This window comes from Prionailurus viverrinus, chromosome A2 (assembly GCF_022837055.1).
Source record: "Prionailurus viverrinus isolate Anna chromosome A2, UM_Priviv_1.0, whole genome shotgun sequence".
NCBI lineage: Eukaryota > Metazoa > Chordata > Mammalia > Carnivora > Felidae > Prionailurus > Prionailurus viverrinus.
Genome location: NC_062562.1, coordinates 98,973,145 through 98,999,984, shown reverse-complemented (window position 1 = coordinate 98,999,984; position 26,840 = coordinate 98,973,145). Strand labels below are relative to the sequence as shown.

Sequence of the window (26,840 nt, the reverse complement as noted above, 5' to 3'; positions counted from 1 at the left end):
TGGCTCTAAGCTCTTCTTGAGCCAAGTGTTTAAATGAGAAGAGAAGAGACCACAGATCCTCCCTCCTATGCAAAAACCCCACAGAGACTCTCAAATACAGGCCATGCCCATGTGGATTTATAGTATCTACAGTTACTTTTCACCTTCCCCAGACCATGACACATAATCTGTTTATATAATTTCCCCTTCATAACATCGTAGATTATCAGCATGCAGGGGATTTAGAGAAGGTCCTGACAAAGCCTCCACTTTACAAATAAGAATAAGATTAAGTAGCATAAAGGGCTCACGCCTGTATAACTGGTACTGACAGATCCACTCAAACCCCGGGCTCCCCCAAATCTTTAAATAGCCACGGGTGATCTGACGGCTACACGCATTTCACTTCTCAACCAATAGCACCTGTAGGCAAAAGTTCTAAAGGGATTTTAGAAGTTTCACCCCTACAAAAATATGCAGAGTAATCATGTGTGTGTGTGTGTGTGTGTGTGTGTGTGTGTGTTTACTTTAAATGTGAAACCGAAGAGAGATGCCTGAGTAGCCGAGTGGAAAGCCCCCAGCTCAGGAAATATGGTAAGGAGAAAAGTGTTTGGGCTGTTTTTGGAAGAAGGAATCGATTCTGCTCTGTGTTTAGGGGGGATGTATACATCTCTGGTAAACTTTCAGCTACTCCTGGGTTCTGCAACAGTTATCAGCTATAATGTTATCTGAGTTCAAAGAACCCTACACATGAGAAGCTTCTGTTATTACAGCCAAAGTTTGGACACACTGCTCGTGGCGGGATTAGCAGACATTTGCTCTGCCTGTGTCCATGTATTTACACAGTCCTGAAGGATTATAGACTGACGCATAATTCTTGACTATTTTTTTAATAGCTAATGTTTTCAGGATAAATCTCAGAACTCCCCCAGCAAAGAAAAACAAAGTCAGCTTGAAATGCAAAATTTAAAAGAAAAACGTTTGAACGTTCAGGGAGGGATAAGAACCCTAAGATGGTAATAGGAAAGTAGGAGAGCGAATTTCTGGCAAAGAAGAACATGAGGTGATAAAGAGTCTGTTCATTAAGAGAGTGGAAATAAGAGCTTTTGAGATACTTGGGAGGAAGTTGTGACTTAGTAAAGTAGATAGAGTACCTGCCAGAAAGTTTTCCTGTGAAATCATTCATTGGTTATTTTAATTAAAAATATGACTACCAACCGAAGTAGCTGCTGCTGTGGGCCATAAATGAAGTGCTTAGAGTGCATTACACTGATTAATAAAAGGACTCTGATTAACCTTGCTGACGAGGGAAATTCATACCCAAGAGATAAGTATGATATTCTGCCTGTATCATTAACGCGCCAAGGCTCATACATCGGAAAGAGAATCGAAATATGTAGTTGGAAAAAGCGTTGGAAACAGCTTTATGGATGTCGGCGTTTCCAGGGCAGAGAACACTGGTGAGAACCAATAGGAATTAGCTCTGGGTTTTCTTACAGATCCTGCTTTCACTCTGGATCCTGGGCGCTTGGCTCTAGGAAACTTTGTATCACGGAAAACCCTTGACCTCGCAACTCCTTGTATGGGGCACTTCAAAAGTTGGGCGTGTATTTAACGTTTCTTCACGTCATTCCCATCTTAAAGCGGTCGTCTGGTAGAAGGAATTTCGCTTGCCTGTTTTTGCTTTAAAGACACATGTCTCTGTTATGCTCCTGGAATTATCCCAAATGCCAACCAGAATGTTTTTAATGTTTGCTTTACAAAGTGTGAGGCAGATGTTTTTGGGGTTTTTTTTCCAATTAATAAAAACATGATTTTATTTGAAGATTTGATCATGAAGTTTAACATAACTTTAAAAAACATGATCTCTCTAACTTTAAGAATCATTCTTAGGTACTGGGTCTGGGCGGGCCCCACAGCTTGAACCTGAGCTCTGGGATTTTGTTCTTTGTTGCTAGAGATGAGGAAGCAGAAGTGAATTTCCAGATGCTTTGTTCTGCCTTCCTCACAAAATCCACATTTTACATTTGCTTCCATTAGTGTGCCAATTGGATTGTGGACTTGGGGAAGCAATGTTTAGACCCCAAGTTGATTTCCTTGCCAACAGATTTCTGAGTTGTCTTTCCAAAAATTATAAACCGACTTGTCTACTAGCTTAGACATACCATATTTAGGGGGAAAAGTGTGGTCGCTTTCTGAAATTCTATGAAAAATGCTGTATGTCCTAAAAGAAGTAAAAAAGGTTGGGGATAAATTGTACCCCTGTTGATATGCTGCAGGACAATGAAATATTGAATGTGGGTTATATTATTAATCATAGAAGCAAATTTAAAGGTAGCATGGTATCTTTCATAGGTTTGAAACATTGTCTTGCTTAATAAGCCACAAAATAATCAAAACCTGAAGATTCCCACACTAAAAGTAAACAGGTAGTGTTTCTGTTTCCACATCTTAATGCTGGCTATATAGGTTTGTTTATTTTGTGAAAATTAATCATGCTGTACACTTATGATCTGTACACTTTTCTTGGTGCAGAGCCTTTCAAGAGTGCTTGAAAAAAATAACTAGTGAAGAGCAATCCAATAGCATTCAATGTCCAAAAAGTCTGCTATCATTTAATAAAGTCTCACAAAGTTTAATCCAGCCACTTAGGTCGACTTTGCTTGGCTAGCAACTAAGATTCTATTTATCACTTCCATTCCTGACTGAAATATTAAAAGGTTTGATAATTAGGCTAGAAGACGTGTGAAAGTGTGAAAAAGAAAGTTAGAAGAAGCTTTGAAGAAAGATAAGACTTTAATCTGGTTTTAAGATTGAAGAGATAGATTCTTATACCCATACATGTATTTTCTATACATACAAACGTGCTCATGCCCACACACACAGTTCCTGTATAAACCCTGAAGATATGACCACATATCCTATTGTTTCTGTGCATACATTCATCTGGCATGCATAAGAATCAAACTCTTCTTTTTTCCTTTCCCAGAGGGTGTAATTTGCTGTTTCTCTAATTGAAAGGCATATTCTGTGGTCCTAACACTATGAAAACACCTGTTAGCATGAATGAATATTTAGCTCTATGAACACCACGGGAGTCTGGTCATATTGACAGAAAAGATTAAAAATGCATCTTCTTCTGATTCAGGGGTGATGACACCATTGGAAGCAAAAGAAACAACACCCTTTTTCCCTCGAACCTGCCCTAAAATGCCCTTTCTCACAACCTCAGAACCTTGGGCAATCCATGCAGTTTGGCATGCTTAGGAGATGGGAAAAGGCAGTCTTTACAGCTCAGTGTCACATAAATTATGCCAACTTGGACCTCAGTTATTTTACATGAGCACCCAGTATAAGCTTAAAACATATCTTAAAAATGTATTTAGCATTCGGACAGTCTTTCACCGAACAAATCCATAAGGTGAAAGTAATCTGATTACGTGGGACACACTCCTTCTTTCTAACAGAGCCCAATCAACTACTTAAAAAACAAAACAAAACAAAACAAAACAAAACAAAACAAAACACAAAAAACAAAAAACCAACCAGACCTCTTTGTTATCTTCTAGCTAAAATAGCAATGTCAATGTATGATAAAGCCCTTCAGTAAGAGTCACAAACACAGTAACTGGCCTCCACTATTATACCCTTCCTTCGGAACTAACAACCAGAGTATGGAAAATAAATGTGAAAACATATACCATTAACATTGTTTCTGAACATTGATGGCACTGATGATTTGTATGCAAATGAAGAGTACTTTCCACCTGAAAAAAGAACTGCTATCTCTCCGCAAATGCTGACCTTATCGTCTCTTTTGTTTAAACAGAAGTGATGGAGAACGTGGTGTTTGCTTGTAGTCTGCTCACCAGATGGCCTCGCTACTCAAGTTCCCCCATTAACTAGCTGATTTGGGAAATCAGAATCTGCACACTTCTAATTCATTTCTCATTTCCTAAGCATGGATTCCAGAAAATCCCCAGATAAAAAAAAAAAATTCAGTTCTCATTTTTGTTATCCTTAGTTCTTTAAAAGGCAGGTATTCTGTATGGAGAATATCTACAATTTTGATCTATTCTTGTAACCAAGGGAAAAAAGTTAACTTTTTGGTGTTTCTGGTTTCAGATTTTTGCCTGAACTAAAAACTCATTGACATGTTGAGGACCAAAAAGGTGCCTCAAGGCAGAGCCTTCCCCATTCAGTAACCCTCCAAATGGGGGCAAAATCCTCTTTTTCATCCAGATAGATACAGAAATGATATATCTTTAAGTGGTTGTATTAATAGACAGTTAGCAGTCACACTGGATTAGATTTTAGCAGTCTGTTTAGCCATAATCTGGAGATGTTTTCTTTATTCTATATCATCACAGGCAGAAGAAAGTTAGAAACAAAAGCAAAGTACATTAATAAATATAATTGTTCACGATTTCAAATTCCAGACACAAGGATAGAAAAGGAACAGAACAGAAAAGAAAAGAAAGAAAAACATATTTATACCACCCATGATGGTGTCTAGTTAAAAAAGAGAAAAGATTAAATCAGAAATATTTTTAAAATACATACTTAAACCCCAAGAACTACTGGTTTAGAGTGGGTGACTGACACTGCATTTAAAACAAATACGTTTTCTATCGATTTTACACTCACACCTATAGTTTTTACCTTGTTTATAAGATGCCAAAACCATATTCTCATCTTCAACTTCAAAAACTGTGTCCACATCTATTTGACTTTGGATTAAAATGGCCTTCAATTTTCCGAAGTCATTTGACTTTAGAGCCTCAAGGAAATTTCTCTTAACTATCTTGGCAGCTGCAGATTTAGTGACAGGGGTGTTGGTGCCCTCCATCCTTCCTCTCCCTCTGGAAGCTTTGTTGTGATTTATCAGGAGAGTAGCACCAAGCAAACAGGCACAAGCGAGAGCCCACAAACTGTCGGCTAATTTTATCCCAAAGTTATGCTGATCCGTTCTATTTATATAGGGATCATTTCAAACTTCAAAATATCCTTCTTGGCTGTCACTCCCTTTTCAGGTCTTTTAAACTGGTTCTACACTATCTGATTCATTGAAGAATATATTGTGTCAATATCAAGGAAAACCCTCACAACACACTTTGGAGAACGAAATGTCAGTATTATTTCTTCTATGATCAAAGCAATAGTGTAAGATTTAAAAGCTCTTAATGCTTTTTTTTCCTCTCTCAGTAAAAACATCTGGTGCCCAACTGGAGATCCAGCCACTTGCTTTGATTAACCAATAGGCAAAAATGAAAATTTGTTACAGTTGCTGATATGTGCACTCCTGCAAACCTATAATAATTGTGTAACATAAGCCTGTAAAATCAAGCACAGTTGTGCACATTTGAAAACAAACAAAGTTTTCAAGTGACGTGGACTTGAAAACTTTCAATGTCAAGAGAGAAAGTGGGGTAGGGTATGGTGGATATTACTGTTCTAGGTAAAAAAAAAAAAAGACTGAAGAAACAAAACAGCCAACTGCAATGAGTGAATGAACTTTATTTAATGCAGTATTTAAAAAACAGAAAAGAGTATATATTGAGGGCAATTGTGGAAATATGAATATAGATTAGATATTACTTCATAATTTGGAAAAACTATTGATGTTTCAAGGCGTGATGGAGGTATTATGGTTAGGTAGAAACATATTTTTACTCTTAAGGGATGCATTAAGGAGTAAATTGTCATGATGTCTAAATCTTTTCAGATAGTTCACAAATGAAAAAATAATATATGTATGTATGTAAATAATATGTGTGTGCCTATATACACACACACTTGTGTGTGTGCACATGCAAGTGTGTGGGGGGGCTATGATTAGAGGCAGAGAAACAAAAAAATGTAGCAAAAAGTTGAAAGTTGGCAAATCTAATGAAGGATCTATGGGTGTCTGTTATATTATTTTTTCAGCTTTTCTTTTTTTTTTAAAGTTTATTTATTTTGAGAAAGAGAGAGAAAAAAAAAGCACGAGTGGGGGAGGGGCAGAGAGAGAGAGAGAGAGAGAGAGAGAGAGAGAGATTGGGAGAGACAGAATCTCAGGCAGGCTCTGTGCTGTCAGCATGGAGACTAACGTGGGGCTGAGATCACCACCTGAATGGAAATCGAGTCAGACACTTAACTGACTGAGCCATGCAGGTGCCTCTCAGGTTTTCTAGAAGTTTGAAACTTCTTCAAATAAAAAGTTAGACAGAGAAATAGTCAAATTTTAAATTTATAAATCATTAAACATTAGAAAAATGATGACAGTAAGTATAAATTTGAATGCAGTGAAATCACATCTTATATATTGTTGGTAAGAGTCAAAACTGGTGCAAACTTTTTGCAGAATAATTAGCAACATGAATTTAAGAAAACTTAAAATGATAATACTAAGTATTTGGTTCTTAGGATTTACTTAAGGATGTAAACATGGGTGCATACCATAGCACAATTTGTTAATTTATTTTATTAATGTGTTACATAAATACAAGAAGGTGGAAAGGGACAAGTCATAAACATACAGTTCCTTACATTTTTAAGAAGTGAACGCTCCCATGTGATGGACCTCCATATCAAACCATAGAATCGTCCAAACACACTTGAAACACTTTTTATGTCTCTTTCGAATCAAAACACTCACCTGACTCCCCAGTGACAACCATTGTCTTGACTTCTAATCCTGTAGATTCATTTTGCTTGTTTTTTAATGTTTAAATGTTTTGTTAATATTCTTTTTTTTTAAAAAATTTAATGGTTATTTTTGACACAGAGAGAGAGAGAGAGCCAGAGAGAGAATGGGGGAGGGGCTGAGAGAGAGAGAGAGGGAGACACAGAATCTGAGGCAGGCTTCAGGCCCTGAGCTGTCGGCACAGAGCCCGACGCGGGGTTTGAACCCACAAACCATGAGATCATGACCTGAGCTGACGTTGGACGCTCAACCGACTGAGCCACCCAGGTGCCCCTAAATGTTCTGTTAATATTCTTAATTTTTAAATCTTCAAGCCTAACGTGGTATAAAATATTTCGCCTGAAAAGGATGGACAAATGAATATAAATATATGTGTGGGTAATTACATTGTTAATAATAAAAAAAAGTTCTTGGAAGAAATCTAAATGACCAAGAGTAGAAAATTTCATAAACAAATTATGACATAATCATGTAATTGAATACTCTTCAGTCATTATGATTAGGTAGATATATGCTTATTAAAAATGTCTGAGATAAACAATTTATAAAATAGTATGCATAGTATAAATATCTTTAAAATATCTATATTTATATGATGTACAAATATGTATTCTTATATGCTTATATAATTTGTTTATTATATTATATATGCTTATGTAGTCTGTATATATTTGTATAATATACAAGTGTATAAATACATATACTTTATGCACATATAGGAAGAAAAGTCTATAAGCATCTATTTGCAAAATATCATCCACTTTTATTTCCTAGTGGTAAGATTACATCTGATTTTTTCTTGATCTCTTTCTTATTTTCTGAATTCATCTACAATAAACATATTACATAATACATAAAAAGTATTTCTGTATATGTATATAGGTAACATATTATTAATAAGGATAACTTGTTAACTCAGAATAACTACTTAGTGCGAATGAATGAATAAATAGCAAATGAAAAAAGAATTATTAACTGATTATTTCCAAGGTCCTTAGTACTGTGCTAGGTGGCAAATAATGTGCAGCTGTTCCTTTTATATCCATACGGGCAACTCACATAGAGGAATAGCATTTATAGATATGTTTTGTCCCTTTTTGACAAAGCTAAGAGAAAAAACATCTCTGGTGGAGGAAACAAAGAGATCCAGAAGTTGTGCACTTTTGGAGGATAATTATTGCTGGAAAATTCCACCAAAATGGAATCTATGTAAAATGAAGACTAAATTTCACAACAGGGGGAGAAAACTCATTTTAAATTCATCTTAAAAAATAAAAGCAAATATTATGAGAAATATTTTTTCACCTAATATTTAACAAAATTTAAGTGGACAGAAGCTATATGTAAGTTGTAAGACCACAATATAAAAAAGGGGCACCTGGGTGGTTCAGTCAGTTGGCCGTCCGACTTTGGTTCAGGTCATGATCTCACAGTTTGTGGGTTGGAGCCCCACATCGGGCTCTGTGCTGACAGCTCAGAGCCTGGAGCCTGCTTCGGATTCTGTGTCTCCATCTCTCTCTGCCCCTCCCTGGCTCATGCTGTCTCTCTCAAAAATAAATAAATATTAAAAAAAAAAAAAAAGACCACAAAATAAATTGTCTACCATTTCCTGGGTAAGATAACTTTTCTGATCAATTTTGTAACAACATGAAGCAATATCCTGTATCTTTGGAGTGACTTTTGTCAACCTGATATAAAAAGGATCATTTTTGCAAAAAGTATTCAAGGGCTTCATCAGTTTTGCCAAGGGCCTGTCTTCATCCTTGGATACTCCAATGACTTTCAAACACAGTTGCTAGAATTCCCGCTGGAGCACTTATCAACTCCTTTTGTTTTCAGACTCTTCTTATTCAGTTATTAACAGAAATGACCCTACCAAATCCTCATTAGCAAATGGTTTTGTATGAGACTGGGCAATTCTCTTACATTTTCATCAATTTCCTGATGTCTTACCTCTTTTACAAAATTTGCAACTTCACTTTGCAACAGACATCAGATAATGAGTGCACTATGGACTCAATAGTCAAGGATATGTTCTCAGATTTGAGTTTGCCACCTTATGACCCTAGGGACTGAGATAACTGACAATCAGTTGATAGGCCCCACAACTCTTAACAGTAATAAAGTTTTAATCTAACCCTACATTCCAAATTTTACAGTTTTCTGCTTTCAAGAAGATACAATGAGCTTAGGGGAAAGGGAGGCAAATACCAGTGAATATGGAAAAGAAAATACAAGGTAAAATGTAATTCTCACATCCTGGTTCACAAAGCAATCCATTCCGTTATTGGAAAATTAAAGTTGGTATTTTTGTTACATTGAGCCAAAATTGCCTATCCATAATTTTTTTCATTGGGTCTAATTATGAACATGCAATCATACACTTATTTCATTTTCATCTTTGATGAATTTCTAACATTTGAAAATAGTATCCTATCCCTCATCAGTCATTTTTTCCCTCAATTAGTATCAACTATTCCTTATTTGGGGTGTTTTTCAGAATTCTCTTGTCCTACCTACTCTCTTCTGGATCCTCTCTAGTTTATTGCAGAATGCCGCTCTTAAATTTGGGGGCCTAAAATGGAATATAATATGCTAGAGGGAGCTGAAAGCTAAGGGAGTATGATGGAGGTCACACAGCGACTCTTTGCTTTTGTTGAAATTGCATTGTGATTCCTTAAGGGCACTTTGCAAGTCTGCCTTATCTTATAGTTGTAATTTCTTCAACAGATATTTATTGAGCACCTACCATGTGCCAGACATTTATTCTGAGCACTGGAGATACAGCTGTGAACAAAAGAGACCAAAGTCCCTGCCCTACAGGATTTAGTATTGCTGATGGACTGAAGTGAAAATGGAAGTCCCCAAATCTTTCCAAACTCCTCTACACCAGAATTTGTCACAAAGCTGCAAATTCACTAAATTTCATAGAGAAGCAATGTGGTTTGTTTATATTCAATTAGTTAATCCGATCCTCCCTTTACGGGTTTTTCACCTTAGAGGCAAACGGAAGGACAACTTAATTTTAGTCCAACTTAATATGTTAAGCCCTATTCAAATTTTTAGCAGTCTCTTTAGGTAAATGCTCAGTCGCTACGGATTAAATTCTCTATTTTTGGGAGTTCTAACTTTCCTCTAAGATGGTTTCTGGAAATACGGGATATGTTAATAAGAATAATATTCAAAATACTAATATTTAACAACCAGCATCAGTTAGAAGAGGCTTTGATCATAAATAATCAACAGGGCCAGACTAGTGCATACCAGATGAATATCAGTCAGGGGTAGGAGTGTAGCTTATATGATCTCATGGGAGGAGAAGGAGTCCTCAGATGGACTCATTGTCCTGGGAGCCCTCCTTGATTTCCATGGCAGAGTGGCACAGTGGCTCCTCTAAATTGTTCTTGACTGTATTCAGATTTCTGGCTCCCACCAATGGAGCACGTGATCCTGGTCATTTGTCTCCAAACGTGATGTCTTCAAACACTGCAGCCTTTTGGCTAGGTTACTGCAATGCATACAGAGGAAATTCCAAGTCCTCTCTCCAGGCACCCTGCCACCCCCTCACACTTCATGGGGAATAGCAGCTTTGGATAGCCTTTTTCTTATCACCTTTTTAGGGCAAGAATAGACATGGACCTTAGCTGATGGCTGGAGTTCTCCAAGGAATCTACATGCTTCCTGATGCTGGCCATTAATCTCTGTCCTTAGACAGGAATTTCTGGTTGTTTCTAAATCCCTTCCCCCCTCCACTGCTCCACCAAAGTTCACCCCTGGAAGAACTATTAGGTACCTGAACAGGGATGAGAACACAGCATCTAATTCCTCTATCAACCTGTATTTCTCCTCCTAGTCCCTCCAGAAGTCCAGCCTCCTGGCTAGAAAGGTCCAGTCTTAGATATTTTGCTTCCTTTTTAACTTTACCTTTTTCCCCCTAGCAAGCTTGACCTCCCTCCATAGGTAGAAAAGTTGTCATCTTTGCATTGTGGAAGAAACTCCATGATCCTGAGTTCTTTGGGCATGGTCCTTGATATACAAAAGAAGGAGGTAAAGTGATCTAGAAAAAAAAAATCCTTGTTTTCTTAATGCCTGCTTTTCACTATTATCATCTTTCTAAAAGTCAACATTGGGACTAAATTTGATCAATGGCCCATTTATCCTAGGTTGTTCTGTACTTTCTCTCCTTGGGTTGATAAACCTCTCAAGACTTGGCCCTGAAAGCTACAAGAAACATGATTTTCAAATAAATAAAAAAACATTGCTGTTAATATTTGGAAACAAGTTTACAATTTCAACTTAAAGAAAGAACTTACTTTTTCCCACAGAAGCTATTTCAGTCCCATCTCTTGGCCATAAAAATAAAAAATCTAAACCTTGTGGAATAATTTGAGGAAACAAAGCAAATTTCCATGAAGAAATGTATAAAATGGAGAAAGTTACCTGTATTATTATGCTAAGAAAAAATCAATCAGTGACCAATCTACTTGAGCAGCAGAGGATAAAACTAAGAGATAATCACTTGCACTTACAAAACAAACAGCAGTTTAATTACATTGCCCATCAAAGTCATTCTAACATATAGGAAGCAATGTGACCAATGCTAATGAGACAGATTTGAGAGCTGCTTACATTGTCCACACCACTGCTTAAAGTCACCATATCTCCAGGCCTCAGGAGGCCAGATTTCACAGTGGTCATGTTTCATGCTGTCCATCCAGGCCTGTCAGAAACCCCTGTCTCTTCAGCTTTTAAAAATGAAAACTCTTCAATCTGTAGATGAGTTTTTTATTAGTATTTCACAACACGCCCAGGACAGTGTCCTCTGCCCTTGGAACAAAATGAAGAGCTTTCCGACAAGGTGATGATATTGTGGCAAGTGGCCCAGAAGACCCTCTTGTACTCTCTGGGGACCTACGGGGGAGGCAGCGGTCACAGAAGCCTGGCTGCTTGTTTTCTTGATGTCTGTGCACAACAAAGTCTGGCCACTCATAGTGTCTTCTCTGGAACACAAATAGCTCCTTGGTCCTTTATGGCATGTAAACATCAATTTGATGCTACTCAGCCAGCAATTACCTGTCAAATGCAGTCAGAGGGAATAAATTCAATGCCAAGGCTTCTAAAATATACCTACAAAAGCCAAAATTTCTATGAAAACAGACCCCACTGGGCCTCTCTGACTCTCCCGGGCAGATGAATTAGGATGTCCTTGCCATCAGCTCGCAAAGATGGTCGATAGGATGCTCCGACAATCCCTTCCTTCTTAGTTGTGATACTTAAGTCAGGCATGTAACATTGTACTCATTACATGTCACCTTGTTTTGTTTGCTATTGCTTCATTTGTGTTAGTGTTGATGCTCTGTATAAAGAGCTTTTGGGTTTAGGTGACACCAACACATGGAACTGACTTAAACATTAAAGAAGACTTATTTGTTCACATAATGGGCAATTTCATTTGTGACACGAGTTTCAAGAGAGCTCTGATCCAGGGTCTACACTGTCAACGGGGGTCTTGCAAGTTGGTGGTAGTGTTAGCAGCAGAACTATAACTGTTACCATTATTTCTAGCTTACAGATTAGGAAAATCAAGAACCAAAGACTGGAGGTGAATTATTCAAGGTCAAATGGCAAATGAGTAAGAGATCCAAGACTCAAGCCTACATCCTGAGACTCCCAAAACCAATGTAGCTATTGAACTAAGACTTTGTATAGTTTTGTTTAGGTTAATAACAGGCATTATATTATGATCATTGAGTACCCTAGGGGAAAAAATCTGCTTACATTTATCCCTTAATTCGATGAATATTTATTGGGAACTTTTTGTGGGCCAGGCACTATTTGGCTATCTTTTGCTACATCACGAATAACCCCAAAATGTATCGGCTTAAAGCACCAATAATCATACGTCTCATGGTTTCTGTGGGTTAAGGCTACAGACAAGGCACAGTGAGAAAGTCTTGTCTCTGCTACATGATATTTGAGGTTTCAGCTGAAAGACTCAAAGGCTAAGAGTTAGAAGATCCCCTTTTAAAATGGCTTGGTCATTTGGCTAACAAGTTGGTGCTGACAGTTTGGTTCCTGTCCATGGACTCCATGGTGCTGCTCAAATGTCCTCATGATATAGCAGCTGGCTTCCCCCAGCATGGAAAATCCAAGAGAGCGAGTCAGGAGGTGCAATTCCTTACTTTATCTAACCTAGGGACTTGTACACTGCCATTTCTAACATGTTCTGTTTGTCACACTGAGCAGCCTGATTTAGTGTGAGTGGGGATAAAAGAGAGACATGGTCACTGGGAAGTGAGAATCACTGGGGTCCATCTTAGCTACCAGTAGTGATTCTCCCCCACACTGTAGATACATGCAGAAAGTTCGTACTTATGGAGCTTGTAGCTAGTAAAGGAAATCAGACTATTTAAAAAGATCGGACAGTAAAATACATAGTTTGCCAGGGGGTAATACATGCCACTGAGCAAAATAAACCCGGGAAGGTCTAGGGTCATGGCCCACCCTGTAAGTCACTCTTGTTTAGATTAGAAAAAGGTGTGCTCCTCTGGGCCAATAAATAAGGAAAAATCTGCTGTACTCTCAAGCTGGTCCTGGGAAGATATTATGGCCCTGGAAAGCATTACAATTTCAAATATATGATCAGAGGCATCCTCATTTTCCCTGAACAAAAACTTGAAGGAGGTGTGAGACCGAGTCATGCTGATATCTAGGGGAAGAACTTTCTGGGTCACAGGAGCTGGAGATGTTAAGGCCCTGAGATAGGGAAAAAGAGGTGGCCTTAAGAGGCCATCTTTATTTAGATGCTTCCACCCCTTTTAGGTTATTTTTGAAGTTCAATAAAGCTTAGGAGTGGAACTGATGGATATCCATTTATTTCAGTTTATCTGCTTCTCAAACCCAAGTGCAATTCAATTCTCTCAAAGTTTGGCCTAGGACAACATCTTCATATTTACTGTTATGTCTGGCCTGATACCTAGTAGTATCTCCAAACTGGCTTAGAACTGATGATAAGCTTATTATTTTCCACAGATAAGCAGTAAAGGGCATATTTTATTTTATTTGTGGGTATTCTATACTGAAGTGGAGCAAACGCATGCAAAAAAAAAAAAAAAAAAAAGTCCAAACCATAGTAGGGTTCCAATTCTCTATCTTCCAAGGCCACTATGTCACCCTTGATATTGGGGCATGGCAATACGATTATAACAGAGACCTAAAAAGCAGTAGAATTAGAACTATGCTTGTATAACAATGCAGATCAATTCTCTGTGTTAAGCATACTATTTCATGAGAATAATTCCCAAGGTTGTTAAGAATCCAATGAAATGATATATATAAACTTGCTTTGTACATTGTAAAGCATTCTCAAAGCATTACAGGATTTCTATCGCTGCCTTTCATATCACTAGAATATCAGGGCATCACAACTGTCCCAAGAAAGACTATATGGTGTTACCGTAAAAGAGCCTTGGATTGGGAAACCTGTATAGTGTTCCCAGCTCTGGTGATTATTAGCTGCGTGTTTGAATAACTGAAAATATTTCTCAGGGACTCAGTTTCTTCTAAGTAAAATAAAACCTACTAGACCCACTTCTCAGCTTTTAGTTTTTTTCTCTCATTGAGTATATAGTGTCTCCTGGATATTGGCAAAGCTCGACAATGTTGTACAAGGGCAGAAGTTTTGGCTATGATTTTCTTAACGGGCTGCCCATCACCGTTGCCCACAGACAGGCTCGGGTTCCATCTTCAACCAGTGGGGGTCGCTGGAAGAACTCTCAAAACTCTGCCAGGTGTAAAGTTTTGCGCATCTATACTCTTGGTGGTAATTACAAACCGGAAGTGTGGTTAGCTTGAAATCTGTTTTTAAAAATCCCACGAATGGCTGAACCGATTGCTCTGTAAACAGGGTCCAGAATCCTACTCAAGCACATCTTCCCTTAGAACTCTGTGGCCTGGCATCACTCACTTTGGAACGCTGAAGTGATTGTTCGGCCACTGCTGCACACTTATTGAAACTGGTATCAGCGAACAAGCCAGCTGTCTTTTCGTGTAAGAGTGTTTAAACTGAATTCGTAGCGAGTCGCTAAGCTTTCCTGGAGCACCTTGGTCACTGGCAGGATGTTACATTGTTCTCTTTCATTTGCTCCCTTTATGGGTGGCAGATGACAGAATGGCTGAATGGACACAAGTAATAACCAAGCTCTAGTCCACCTGAATTTTGACAGACTATATATTTAATGTCATCGTTGACTGTGAAAGACAAGGTTTCTTGAGATAAAACATCCTGCGCACCCAGAGGGGCATTAGCTTTGTGCTCTAGGTCGCCTAGCAACTGACCTGCGTTTACATGCCCTTCCACTTTAAATATCAACACCAGCTTGTATTTCCATCCCTCACCCTGCTATGCACATCACAAAATCAACTCCGGGGAATAATTTGTCATAATTTTGTCTCATCAGAACATTAACCTCACGATTGTGCTCCAAGCAGTATTTGAATCCTCTTTCCACTCTTGACAAATTTATAAAGCAGAAGATGTAGTTAGGAAAGAAAATTGCCCTTCCCTTTCAGGTGTTAAAGACATCAGACTGTTCTGAATTGTCTTTACTAACATTCTGGAACGTTTTTTAAGACCTACAGCTCTCAGAAGCCAGGAAGCTGTTTACCAATTTGAAAGATTCATCAAGTTTATTTTCTATCTGTGGAGATACCTAAACTATGAATGCCCACAAAATGCATGAAAGCCGTTTGCACTGGAACGTGCTGAGCACAACACATAATCTCTGGGTTCTTGCAGAGAAAATTTTGCATGATGAGTCATGCAGACAAAGCTTCAGTTAGGGCCGCGGGGGGGGGGGGGGGGCGGAGAGGAAGAGAGAGCATATTTACAGGAAAATCATAGGGAAAGAAAAACAACATTCTTGCTTTTTAAAGAGCTTGTTTACTTGTTAGGTCAGAATCACAGAATTAACTGGAAAACGGTTTTGACTTAAGTGTACCAAACCTACTCCATTTAAGAAAGCACTGAGGCAAGGTAGCGTATGTGCCTTGCTCAGGATTACATAGTTAATTAGTGGCAAACTGGAGGCTCTGACCTAGGGTCAAGTTTCATAGTTCCAGCTTTCAGACCACATGATGCTACCTCCAGACAGTTCCCTACCTCTCATCTCTCTCAATGGACTTCATGGTGTGCAGAGAGAATGTTAGTTTACATGATAAAGACTTTCTACTGTCTTTAAAGTGGATAAATTTATGAACACTTGACAAATTCATAAAATAAACAGGATCATTTATTATTTTGTATATGTGATAATTTTTAATGTGGTCACTATATACATGGGGGTTCAAAAACAGACACAGAATTAGTCCCCTGGAAAATATCTTAACGATGCTGCTTTAGAAATGAATCAACAAATCCAGCTTCCAACAACAAAGCACATTTTAAAGCCGCAAATATTTCTCTGGAGAGAGCATCAAAATTAAAACCCTGTTGTCTTTTATCAGCTGTCCTTACCACATCAGGCCGCATGATGGCAGTGTTCCTCGGCAAATGAACCTGGAGGAACAGCTGCAGGATCCCTGAGGGGGAAAAAAACCAAACTTGAGCCAATGCAGATAAAACGTGATCTAGATTTAATCGCAAATATAGATTAAAATTTGGGGGGGGGGGTCTTATCCACATAAACCATATCTTTCCTTATCATATTTTCCTAACAATGAATTTCACTGTTCAGAATTTTCCACGGGTTTATGATGTTATAGATGAATTTCAAGACACAAGCCGCTAACAAATACATAAATATAAATTAAACGTTGTTTGGGGGGACGGGTCGTCCATTTCTTGTTTGTTTTCACCGCAGTGGTATTAAGGACACTAATAAACTAAATACATTTTGTACCGGGTGTCTTCAGATTCTTTCTAGACCGTTATTGTTTTAGGAGTCTCTGTCTCTGGGTGTGGGAAAGCAAGACAAGCTTGCTTCTCATGCTCACAATTTTCCTCTTAGGCTGAAAATATTCCCTGTAAGACCAGAGTGAGATTTCCTGAGTCTCTTCTAAAAAGGCGTGAAGCCACAGATGGAAGTTAAAGCAGCAGCTACTGTCAGTCAAGGCCCCAGGCAAGACTGTGAAATCAAAGATTTGTTCCCGTTTCCCAGCCGGTCCTTTCTAGTGTCTATACGCTGCCCTTGATAGCTCCAGGGGGTAAAAGAGCTAGGCTTGTCCTCGGGATCTTCCTTCTATTTCTTGATCCCTCCTGGGTGGACTTTGTATTTTCAACCTGGGTTGTAAGCTTTCTATAAATCTTACAAAGAATGCATGTTGGTTACCTGCGAGGGAATATTTGGGGACAAGCAGGCAATGTACCTCTAACTCATAACAGCTAATAGCCTTGACCAAAAGCTATCTGATGACTCTCTGGGCTTGGTGGGTAGCCCTGTGACTCCATTCCACAATGCAACAACTATTGACGGAGTTATTATTGTGTCTGGCACTGTGATAGGCGTGGCAGAAAGATGAGTAGGAAGCAGCCCCTGATCTCAACAACTTACGGTCCAATCAAAGAAATCAGACAATACTGGCTACATAAGAAGACAGAATAAGCTATATATACTGTGGAGGAAATACCAAACACAGGAGGGGAAGGGCTGGGGCATTATACAGGGAGAGATCACACCTTCCAGTTGAAGGATCAAGAAAGATTTCATAAAGGAAATGATAACTGACATAAGATTTTGTTGGAAACCAAGAAACTAGGGTGACTTGATACATTTGATCACGCCTTGGCACCATCCAGAAATGTACTCGCCCCTAAATCTCCACTTATCAAAGTCTCTTCCCTGTCTTATGTCAACTCTCCTGCATGCAGAGGGTGAGGGCATAGGGGAGAGAATGGTAATCCAATTTCACTATAATAAGAAGTATGTGAACAGGAGAAGATAACATTGGAAACATGACTTGGGTCTATATATATGGGGGGGGGGGAGACTTGAATTCAAATAGAACAGTTGATATTAAATTCAGCCTATAGTGGGAATCACTAAAGCCTGCCAATACTCTGGGTTGTAATTTTACTTCCAAATTCGATTTCCAGTTGGGCATGAGGAGGGACTATTAAGGAAAGATAGTCATTAAACATAATTTATGATCTGTCTATTCCATTGCTGCCTGGATTATGGCAGTGGTTCTCAAATTTTAAGATATTTCAGAATTATTGGGAAGGCTGCTGCCCCCCTCCCAAAGTTCTGATTAAGTTTGGGTGAGATCTGAGGATTTGTTCAATGTCAGTACTGCTGGCCTGGGGAACACACTTAAAGAACAGCTGGTTTATGGGCTCTGTAGGATATTTGCTAGGTTAGAGAAAGCCACCTGATTCTAAGGGTCATACTACAAAAATACTTAAGTCTCTCTTCCTTAATTATTGTTTTTAAATTTCAATGATCAGGAACATCAGATAATTTTTTTTTTTTTTGTCTTAACCACAGTCCTATTTGGGATAAAAAACATTCTACTACTGAAAACATGGTATGCATAATGATATAATTTTTCTAAATTTGTTTTATTTCCATCACAGACCTCATTGATTTGCAGCTGTATGTTAAGAAATCATAACCTGTTACTGGGGATTAGAATAACTTAGGATATTGAAAATATATATACAAAAACAATAAAGACACAAGAAAAACATTTACATGATAATGAGTGAGACAACAGATGATCCCATTTGGTAAATTTTATTTCTTTAAAATACTAAAACACACAAGTTATTATTAAGTACTACCACTATGTATATCCTACTTTTGTATTTGGTAAAAAAAAAAAAAAAGAAACAAAGAAAAATGCAAATAGCTAAGGAAAAAAAGATATATATATATCCATATATATATATATGGATGAGGCAATCATTAAAGCGAATAGGTGAGAAAAGTTAAGGCTAAAAAGTGCAGGGGCGCCTGGGTGGCGCAGTCGGTTGAGCGTCCGACTTCAGCCAGGTCACGATCTCGAGGTCCGCGAGTTCGAGCCCCGCGTCAGGCTCTGGGCTGATGGCTCAGAGCCTGGAGCCTGTTTCCGATTCTGTGTCTCCCTCTCTCTCTGCCCCTCCCCAGTTCATGCTCTGTCTCTCTCTGTCCCAAAAATAAATAAACGTTGAAAAAAAAAATTAAAAAAAAAAAAAGTGCAGGACACTTAGGCTCTTGAGAGCTAACGGGAGGTCAGGAAAGTGTATAACCTGACCATGTGATCTTCAGTCTGGGCCAGAGCAGTCATGGGTGTATCTCGACTTTTAGCAAATATCACATGTAAAAATCCAACATTACAGAAAAGGTCAGGGTTCATTGAATGTTATGACTTTATTTATGACTTCATTTTACAGTTGAGGAAAGTGAAGTCTAAACATAACCAATATGCCCAAAGCCACCCAGTTTCTTCTTTCCATCCCCCAGCCCACCTAACCGGATAGCCAGTGTGAGTAAATACCCATCCCCTCTCCCATTTCCCACACCATTCAGCGGCAAAGACCACAGAGCGGCATTTGCTTACACCAGCCCTAGAGTCCCTCACTATTGTTCCCCATCTGTTGGCTCTGTCTCTCCAACAATGATTGCAAATGCCTCAAAAACAGGAGCCGCTTCTTCATCCCTTTCCTGAATTCCCTATGGATACATTAAGGGGCTGATTATTCCGTTTATATATATAAAAAAAAATTCTCCAAATTAGAAAAGCACCCACAATAGGATCTGTATTCTATAAGCTCTTTCAGGTTGCAAGAGCAAGGGAGATCAATTGTGCTTCCCTCGTTAATGGGGGTTTATTGTGAGGACAAACAGGACGCAGACTCAGCAGCTGCACACACAGCCGGGCCCCACCGGGAACTCCTCACTGCGTGTTATTGTCCCGGATGAACCTGTAGCTCTTGCGGCCGGCCGAGCAGCTGCTCTCCTAACTTAACTGCTTACCCTCTCTGTGCCTCGGGTCCTTCACCTTTAAAATGGAGATAATAATAATAATACCTACCTCGCTGGCTTGTTGTGAGGATTAACTGGGCTGACACATGTAAAGCCCTTATAAGGGTGTCTGGGGCATAGTAAATGCTAGAAGATGTTAGCCGTCATTATTAATTCAGCGTAGCCCCACAGATCTTGAATATAAGGGTTTGGGCTCCTCTGAATGAGAGAGACACAGAATTCCCTTTTTGTCTTCTTTGAGAAGATGGCTTTTTTTTCCCCCTTATAGTTTCTGTTCATTGGTATCATTGCTGCCCTGGTGGAGAAAATCAGCTCACTACCCTTCACTTCAGAAAAGGCCTCGGAGCAACCGATTCCATGGAAACTCGCCATTGGTGAGCATTTGTTTATTCTAGTGCCAGACTGCTCAAGCATTGAGAGAGGAGATAGAGGACTTATCAGATTGGCTTCCTTGTACCGAGGCAGTTTGATTTTCTCTACAAGTTCTGGCAAATCTTGACTTAACCATAGCATGCCTAAAATATGCAAATACCGTGGGATGGCAAACACAAATTTCCAGGAGGACCCGAGTTGGAATTTTATACGTAGACTTATGTTACTCTGCAGGGGCCCTCCTTGGGGTCAGCTACAAATCTAGCTGAGGTTAACAGTGTTTTATCATTCTGCAAAGAGGCTCTCTTGTAGTTAACCCTGCTGTTGAATTTGGAGCCTGTCCTGAGCCTTTTTGCTCCAGGCTATGCACGTGGACCTTGGCAGAGCATCATTAAAGCCCCTATTAGTGAGAGCTGACTGCTTTCCCCTGTGAGGAAAAGTATTACATTGCAGTAAAATGCAAATCCACTAACAGGCAACTGCAGATTTATAGCACTGCAGTTCCAGAGGAATCACAGGGAAATAGAATCTTCTCTCCCCTGGTAGATCAGAGCTACAGACTTCTCCAGATTGCTCAGGATTTCCACATAGGACTGGCTACATAATTTGTGGGACCCGAGTGCAAAACAAAAATGCAGGAACGTTTTGTTCAAAAAGTAAGACTTTCAAGACGGTGACAATAGAGCATTAATCCAAGTGCTGGGTCATTCAGACTCCAGGGTCCTGAGCGACTGCCCAAGTCACGTGCCCATGAAGCTGGATCTGATTCCATGTGTCACTGAAAAATAACAACACTTTCCATGTGATTTAGACACATCTTATGGCCTATGGGGAGACAACCTTGTTTGCCTAATTCCCTCAGTCCTAGGCACAACAACAGGATGGGGGGAGAATCAAAATGGCCTGTGTTGTTGTGCCTCTGCCTACTTTTATTACTGATATTGTAAGTCCCCCCTCCCCCCACCAAACACACACACAAGCACACATACACACACATCTCCCTTTGCTGTGCGTCTCAGGGCACCGACACTCCTCCTCTGGTCCTTGTGTTTTTCTGTTTGGCATCCGGTAAGAGATCAAATGACACAATGCTTAAAATCATGGACTCAATACTACTGCTAATTGTGCATCCCTGGGCAAGTCACTTAATCTTTCTGTGCCTCAGTTTCTTTATGTATAAAAATGTGGATAACAATAGTACCTACTGGAGAGAGCATAATATGTTAGCACACATAAAATTAGATTTGTCCTTGGCTTACTATAAGTGGTCTAGAGTTTTAGCTGTTACGAACCTGCCACTTTTGACCCCGCTGTAGCCACTCTTCTGTTGCTACCACCACGGTCGTCTGGACTCCTACAGTGCATGTTGGGCCATTCACTTATTGAACAAGAGGGCATTGGGCCAGGACTCCAAATTCATTAAAGGACCAACATTTAGACAGTTGTTTTTATTTCCAGATAAGGTTAGATATGCACAGTCACAGAGATACACTGACAGCATTAGAAGGTCCCCTGCTGCTCTTACCAATGTAAAAACCATTTTAAGTGCAATACAACACAATTTTGGCATTTCTTCATTCTTAAATATATTGGAGGCTGAAAAAATGAAGGGGGGCCTGCTCAGCAGTGTCCAAGGCCATTGGCAGGACCACTCCTGACCTTCCTCTTCTTTCCCTTGGTTGGAAAGGCAGGACTGGAATCCACACTGTTTTGCAAATGAGGGACCCCAACAGGAAAGAGATGGTAAAGGAACACGAGGTTAAGAATATACGTTTCTTCTGAGTCATGGCTGCTGGTGGTCAGGCAGGATATATACTTCAGAAAACAGCAGTAAGAATGAAGCCAAAGAGGAAAGGAAAAAGGGAGATGTTTCAAAGAGGTCATCAAGAACTAAATCACTCTGGTATCAAGGAAGGCCGAAAATGGAAACGTGACATAAATGGGAGTTGACTTTAAGGCGCTAGAAGAAAACAGAAGTTGAGCTCACACTGTAAACAGGATGCTATACTATGAGTTGTGTGAATTTCTTTCTCTTGGTTAGTGACAGATTGGAAAGGAATTTTTTTTTAATTTTTTTTTTTAACGTTTATTTATTTTTGAGACAGAGAGAGACAGAGCACGAATGGGGGAGGGTCAGAGCGAGAGGGAGACACAGAATCCGAAACAGGCTCCAGGCTCTGAGCGGTCAGCACAGAGACCGACGAGGGGCTTGAACTCACGGACCGCGAGATCATGACCTGAGCTGAAGTCGGACGCTTAACCGACTGAGCCACCCAGGCGCCCCTAAAAAGAAGAAAGGAATTTTAAATGAAACATGGAAATGTCTTTCCTGATGGGGGGGAAAAAAGAAAACCCCAGCTTTCATTTCTATTGAGTTCATGGATGGGCAGAGCTTTGAGACGTGCTATTATGTAACTGCGAGCATTATCAGCCCTCCAGCTTACATTCAGCCCTCACAGCTGCAAGGCGTGTCCAACCAACAAACAGGAAATGAGAAAGGAGCCTCCACTGCAGCGGTCAGCAAGGTTTTACCAGCCTCTGGGAGGCGCCCAGGGAGACAGAGAATCTTGAGCAAATGTGATCTCTCTGCTTTATAGATAAAAAGAGAATTTTATTGCACAAGGCTTATAAACGTGGCCTTGGCAACACGTGTTTGTTCATTTGTTTAAAACTTTTAATGGGAAATTGTATTTTATTTGCTTAGATCTGTGCATTTCAAGAGTCTTTCAAAAAGCGTAAAAGAGCTCTTATTGCAGCATAAAGATCAAAGAGAGTTGATTTCCTCCCATAGCTATTTCTTACTTCTTTTTTTTTTTTATTCTGGAATGTTATTTTCTTCTTCTTTTCACAAATGGTGCCCAGAATGAAAAAGCAATCTGTATTTAAATGTTTGCATTATATTTCTTTTGGAATTCAAGAAATTGTGTGTGCCCAGGCGTTTAGGGGTCAGATTACACTTATAAGAAAACTAGAACAAATATTCAGAAATTGTATACCTGCAATTTGAGGGCAATGTGTTCAAAATTAAAAAAAAAAAAAAAAAGAAACTTTTTCCAAGAAGAGGCTCTGTGCACAGGATTGGGATGGGGCTACTCTGATTCAGAATCTGTTGCCATAGCGACCGACCTGGGTGCCTCCTGGGCTCTGTAAGGGAGGCTGGTGTGGTAATTATATAAGCCGAAGCGACGCTGAATAACCCCAGGAAGGCAGGACCGCCACAGTGCAATTTCTAGGAAACCACTATTTTAAAATTCATACATCATAATGCCTTCTCCTTTTATATGGAAATGTACCTTTTTAGTATTTTTTTTGTATATAAATCTGATAAAACTGATATAGTGGACAATAAAATTCACTAAATCTTGAATATAAGAAGTAAGCCACATGGACCATATTGTATACTCATGAATTTGTTTCCAACAGTTACATTTTTTTATGAATGAACACTGAACTAGCAATTAAATACCTTACTTTTTCTCATAATATGCCACATGCAACTTGGTCCTTTTCTTTAATATGTAATATATAATAATTATAAAAGTATAAGCAGGTGATTGCTTAGAACAATAAATCAATGCCATATTTAACTAGATAAACAAGTTAAATAGGCTAAGCATGAAGGGCAATTAATACACATTTGTCAATGAAAAATATATTTAAGAAGAGGAATTCATACAAATGTTCTCCTTCTTTATCACATTTTACGTTTCACATTGCCGCATGTCATAAACCTTCTAGGAGAGAGATAATTACTTGACCTATAGGAAATTGGTTTCTGGTGATGATGTAATGTTATTTCTTCATTCAACAAATAGTTACTTATTGAGAAAACTAAATCTTTCACCTTGAACAAATCTTTTCACTTCCGCAGGCCATCATGTTCCCCATCTGTGAAATAAAAGTTTGTACTGAGGGTCTTTCCAGCTCAATCACTTCATCGTTCCAGAACTCACAAGATAAAATAGTCTGTCTATCAGTCACTTAGAACTTTTACTTTGAAGTGAGAAAACCACTATTTATTCAGTATCCATCGTATCCTGACACTGAGCCAGACATTTTACTTATTTGACCTATGGCACTGTAATCCACTTAAGAAATGAAGAGACAGGTTGTATGATTTTAATCTGTCCAACTCAATTTTTTTTTTAACGTTTATTTTTGAGAGAGAGAGAAAGAGAGAGCAAGTGGGAGAGGGGCAGAGAGTGAGAGAGAGACAGAATCCAAAGCAGGCACCTGGCTCTGAGCTGTCAGCACAGAGCCCCATGCCGGGCTCTGACCCACGAACCGTGAGATTATGACCTGAGCCAAGTCGGTTGCTCAACCAACTGAGCCACCCGGGCGACCCTCAAATTTTTTCAAATATTTTTTTAATGTTTCTTTGTTTTTGAGAGAGAGACAGAGTGTGTGTTGGGGAGGGGCAGAGAAAGAGGGAGACACAGAATCAGAAGCAGGCTCCAGGCTCTGAGCTGTCAGCACAGAGCCCGACACGGGGCTCGAACTCACAAACTGCGAGATCATGACCAGAGCCGAAGTCGGACACCCAACCAACTGAGCCACCCAGGTACCCCCTGTGCAACTCAGATATCACGTGTTGTGCATGGCACCAAGCTGCCCACAAACTAGTGAAGGATCTGCAGCTACCTCTATGGATGGATGATTTTTTGTGAGGATAAAGAAATGGAAAGTATGATTGTATGGTATGTCAAAAACTCAGAGAACACTGTTTTCTTTTTAATTATTACAGAATTCTGGAATCAAAGTATCAAAGTGACAAAAGACTAAATTGAACTCTCGTGAGATAGGGACGTCCAGATTCATCCAAAGGCAATGGGATGTAGAAAGTAAATGCTGCGTACTACAATGCTGCGTTGTACAAGTACAACCCTAAAAATGGGACTTGGACATTCGATTACTGTTTATTAGTACCCACTTGAGTCTCGTCATACTCAGAGGATTAATCATGGATCCAGGTCTGATCAATTGAATTTTAGAAAAATTAAATATGGTAAAAAATAATTATTGTAATGAGCACTTAATATGACAGATATGACTCAGTACAGGCTTTCTTCATTAACCTGAGTGTTTTTCCTACTACTCCCCTGAAAGCACTTTCTCTCTCCCTGTATTTGAAGATGAGGCTGATAATGATGCTGCCATTTGGGTGTCTATATTTATTTGCAAAGCCGTTGTGTATTCTGCAAGCTCCCTCCATTGCATACATGTTTTTCTGTTCAGTAGTTTTACATACTTTTTATTGAATCGATACTGGCCTTTTCCTGGTCTGCCCAAAGAAGAGGCCCCCCAAATGCTTTACAACTCAGTGAATACAATTCTGTCTCTTTATCTTTGAGATTTTTTTTTTTGCCTCAAGTCCCAGTGTTATACCCCACCTCGTTTTTTGTTGTGTGAAAGAGTGGTCTGATGACAGATTTCATTTCCCAGAATTTATTACCTATTGTGTATTTTGCTGTTCAGCCACAATGACCCCATCTGCATTTAGGTTGAATGGGGGCCCCACCCTGACCCAATTTAATAAAAAAATAATGAGGCCACTCGAAGCTCATAGATGTGTCAGCACTATGAAAAGGGTCTATAATCAATGCAAATGCGATGTTTTCCTGCTTTGTGGAGCACAGAGGTTTGACACCCATCTCTTTTGCTGGATCAAATCAGACTCCCTCTTTGCTTTGAGAATCTAATGAAAGGTATGGACTCTCCCCTCAAAAAAAAAAAAAAGCATGTGACTGGATAATTTATTGAAATGTTAATTGGTGGGTTGTTTCATGCTCTATTTTTTCCTCCCTCCTATTCCAAGAATGTGGTCAAGCCTCTTGAGATGTGAATGGTGCCCCTGAGGTCATACAGAGCACAACCTGCCAATCCCTCATGGGAGGCCTCCCGAAAAGTTCAGGAGCCTTTGTATACTGTCCTAGGGTGGGGTTGGGAGAGTATCAGTAATGACCAAGCTTGGATTTCCTGCCGTCCGAGGCAGAATGGAGCTTGAGGTCAAGTTTAACTTGATTTAAAGTTTATTAAATAACGTGACGATTTTGTACCCTTGTGTGTAGATATAAGTTCCCATCCTCTGTACAGTTTGATGTTCCCACACACCATTTTACACACTCTTTCTAAGGGTTTGTGATCATTCCCCATCCCCCAACCCTTCCTACCCCACTCTCTGAGATCAGTAATAAGAATTTTAACATTTATTAAGTGCTTACTATTGAGTTTTAACAAAGAATGATACACGTGTTTCTCACGAAGGGAAGCAAGGGTTTGAAAGGTCAAATAACTTTCTGAAGGTCATACAGGCTTTATTGATAGAGGCAGGGTTTGAATCCACAAACACGGGGTAGTGGTAAGTTATACGTTGTCACAAAAGCCATTGCGCCAAGATGCTATCCTCAGGACTGTATTTTATTTCTTTTATTTCTTTCTTCGTTTCTTTAAAAAACCCTTTAGTAATCCACAACCCTGAACCTGGTCATAACATCCTCAGTGTAAATTCCCATACAGAGAGAGCAATCACCATTCATACTCTGACATGCGAAAAGAGTCCCCTGCTCATGCTGTTACCTGTTAGACCCGGCACCCCGGCGCACCTCTCAGAAGAAGCGTGGCCTTCACTGCCTACTTTACCTCTCAAGACTTGAGATTCCTTTTCAGAAAAATGGGGATGATAGAAGTGCCTATGATACGAGATTGTTGTGTAAATTATATCAAAAGCTGGGCACATTAATTACTTGGCATAGAGCCCAGTACATGGGAAGAGTTCAATAAACGGCAGCTCATTATTATAATTAAGCCGCGCTATTCTCACTGTGAAGACTTGCCCTCAGTTG

At 39.4% G+C, this 26,840-nt stretch overlaps 1 protein-coding gene across 1 annotated transcript in view; it reads right to left on the bottom strand.

Annotated features, from left to right (window-relative positions):
• ASB4 (ankyrin repeat and SOCS box containing 4) overlaps positions 1–4,828 on the bottom strand; it is a 59,045-nt gene extending 54,217 nt beyond the window's left edge. Inside the window, exon 1 of the mRNA XM_047850294.1 lies at positions 4,642–4,828. Coding sequence (XP_047706250.1) covers positions 4,642–4,828 — 187 coding nt within the window. The remainder of the gene's footprint in view (positions 1–4,641) is intronic.
• Between the last annotated feature and the right edge of the window lie 22,012 nt (positions 4,829–26,840).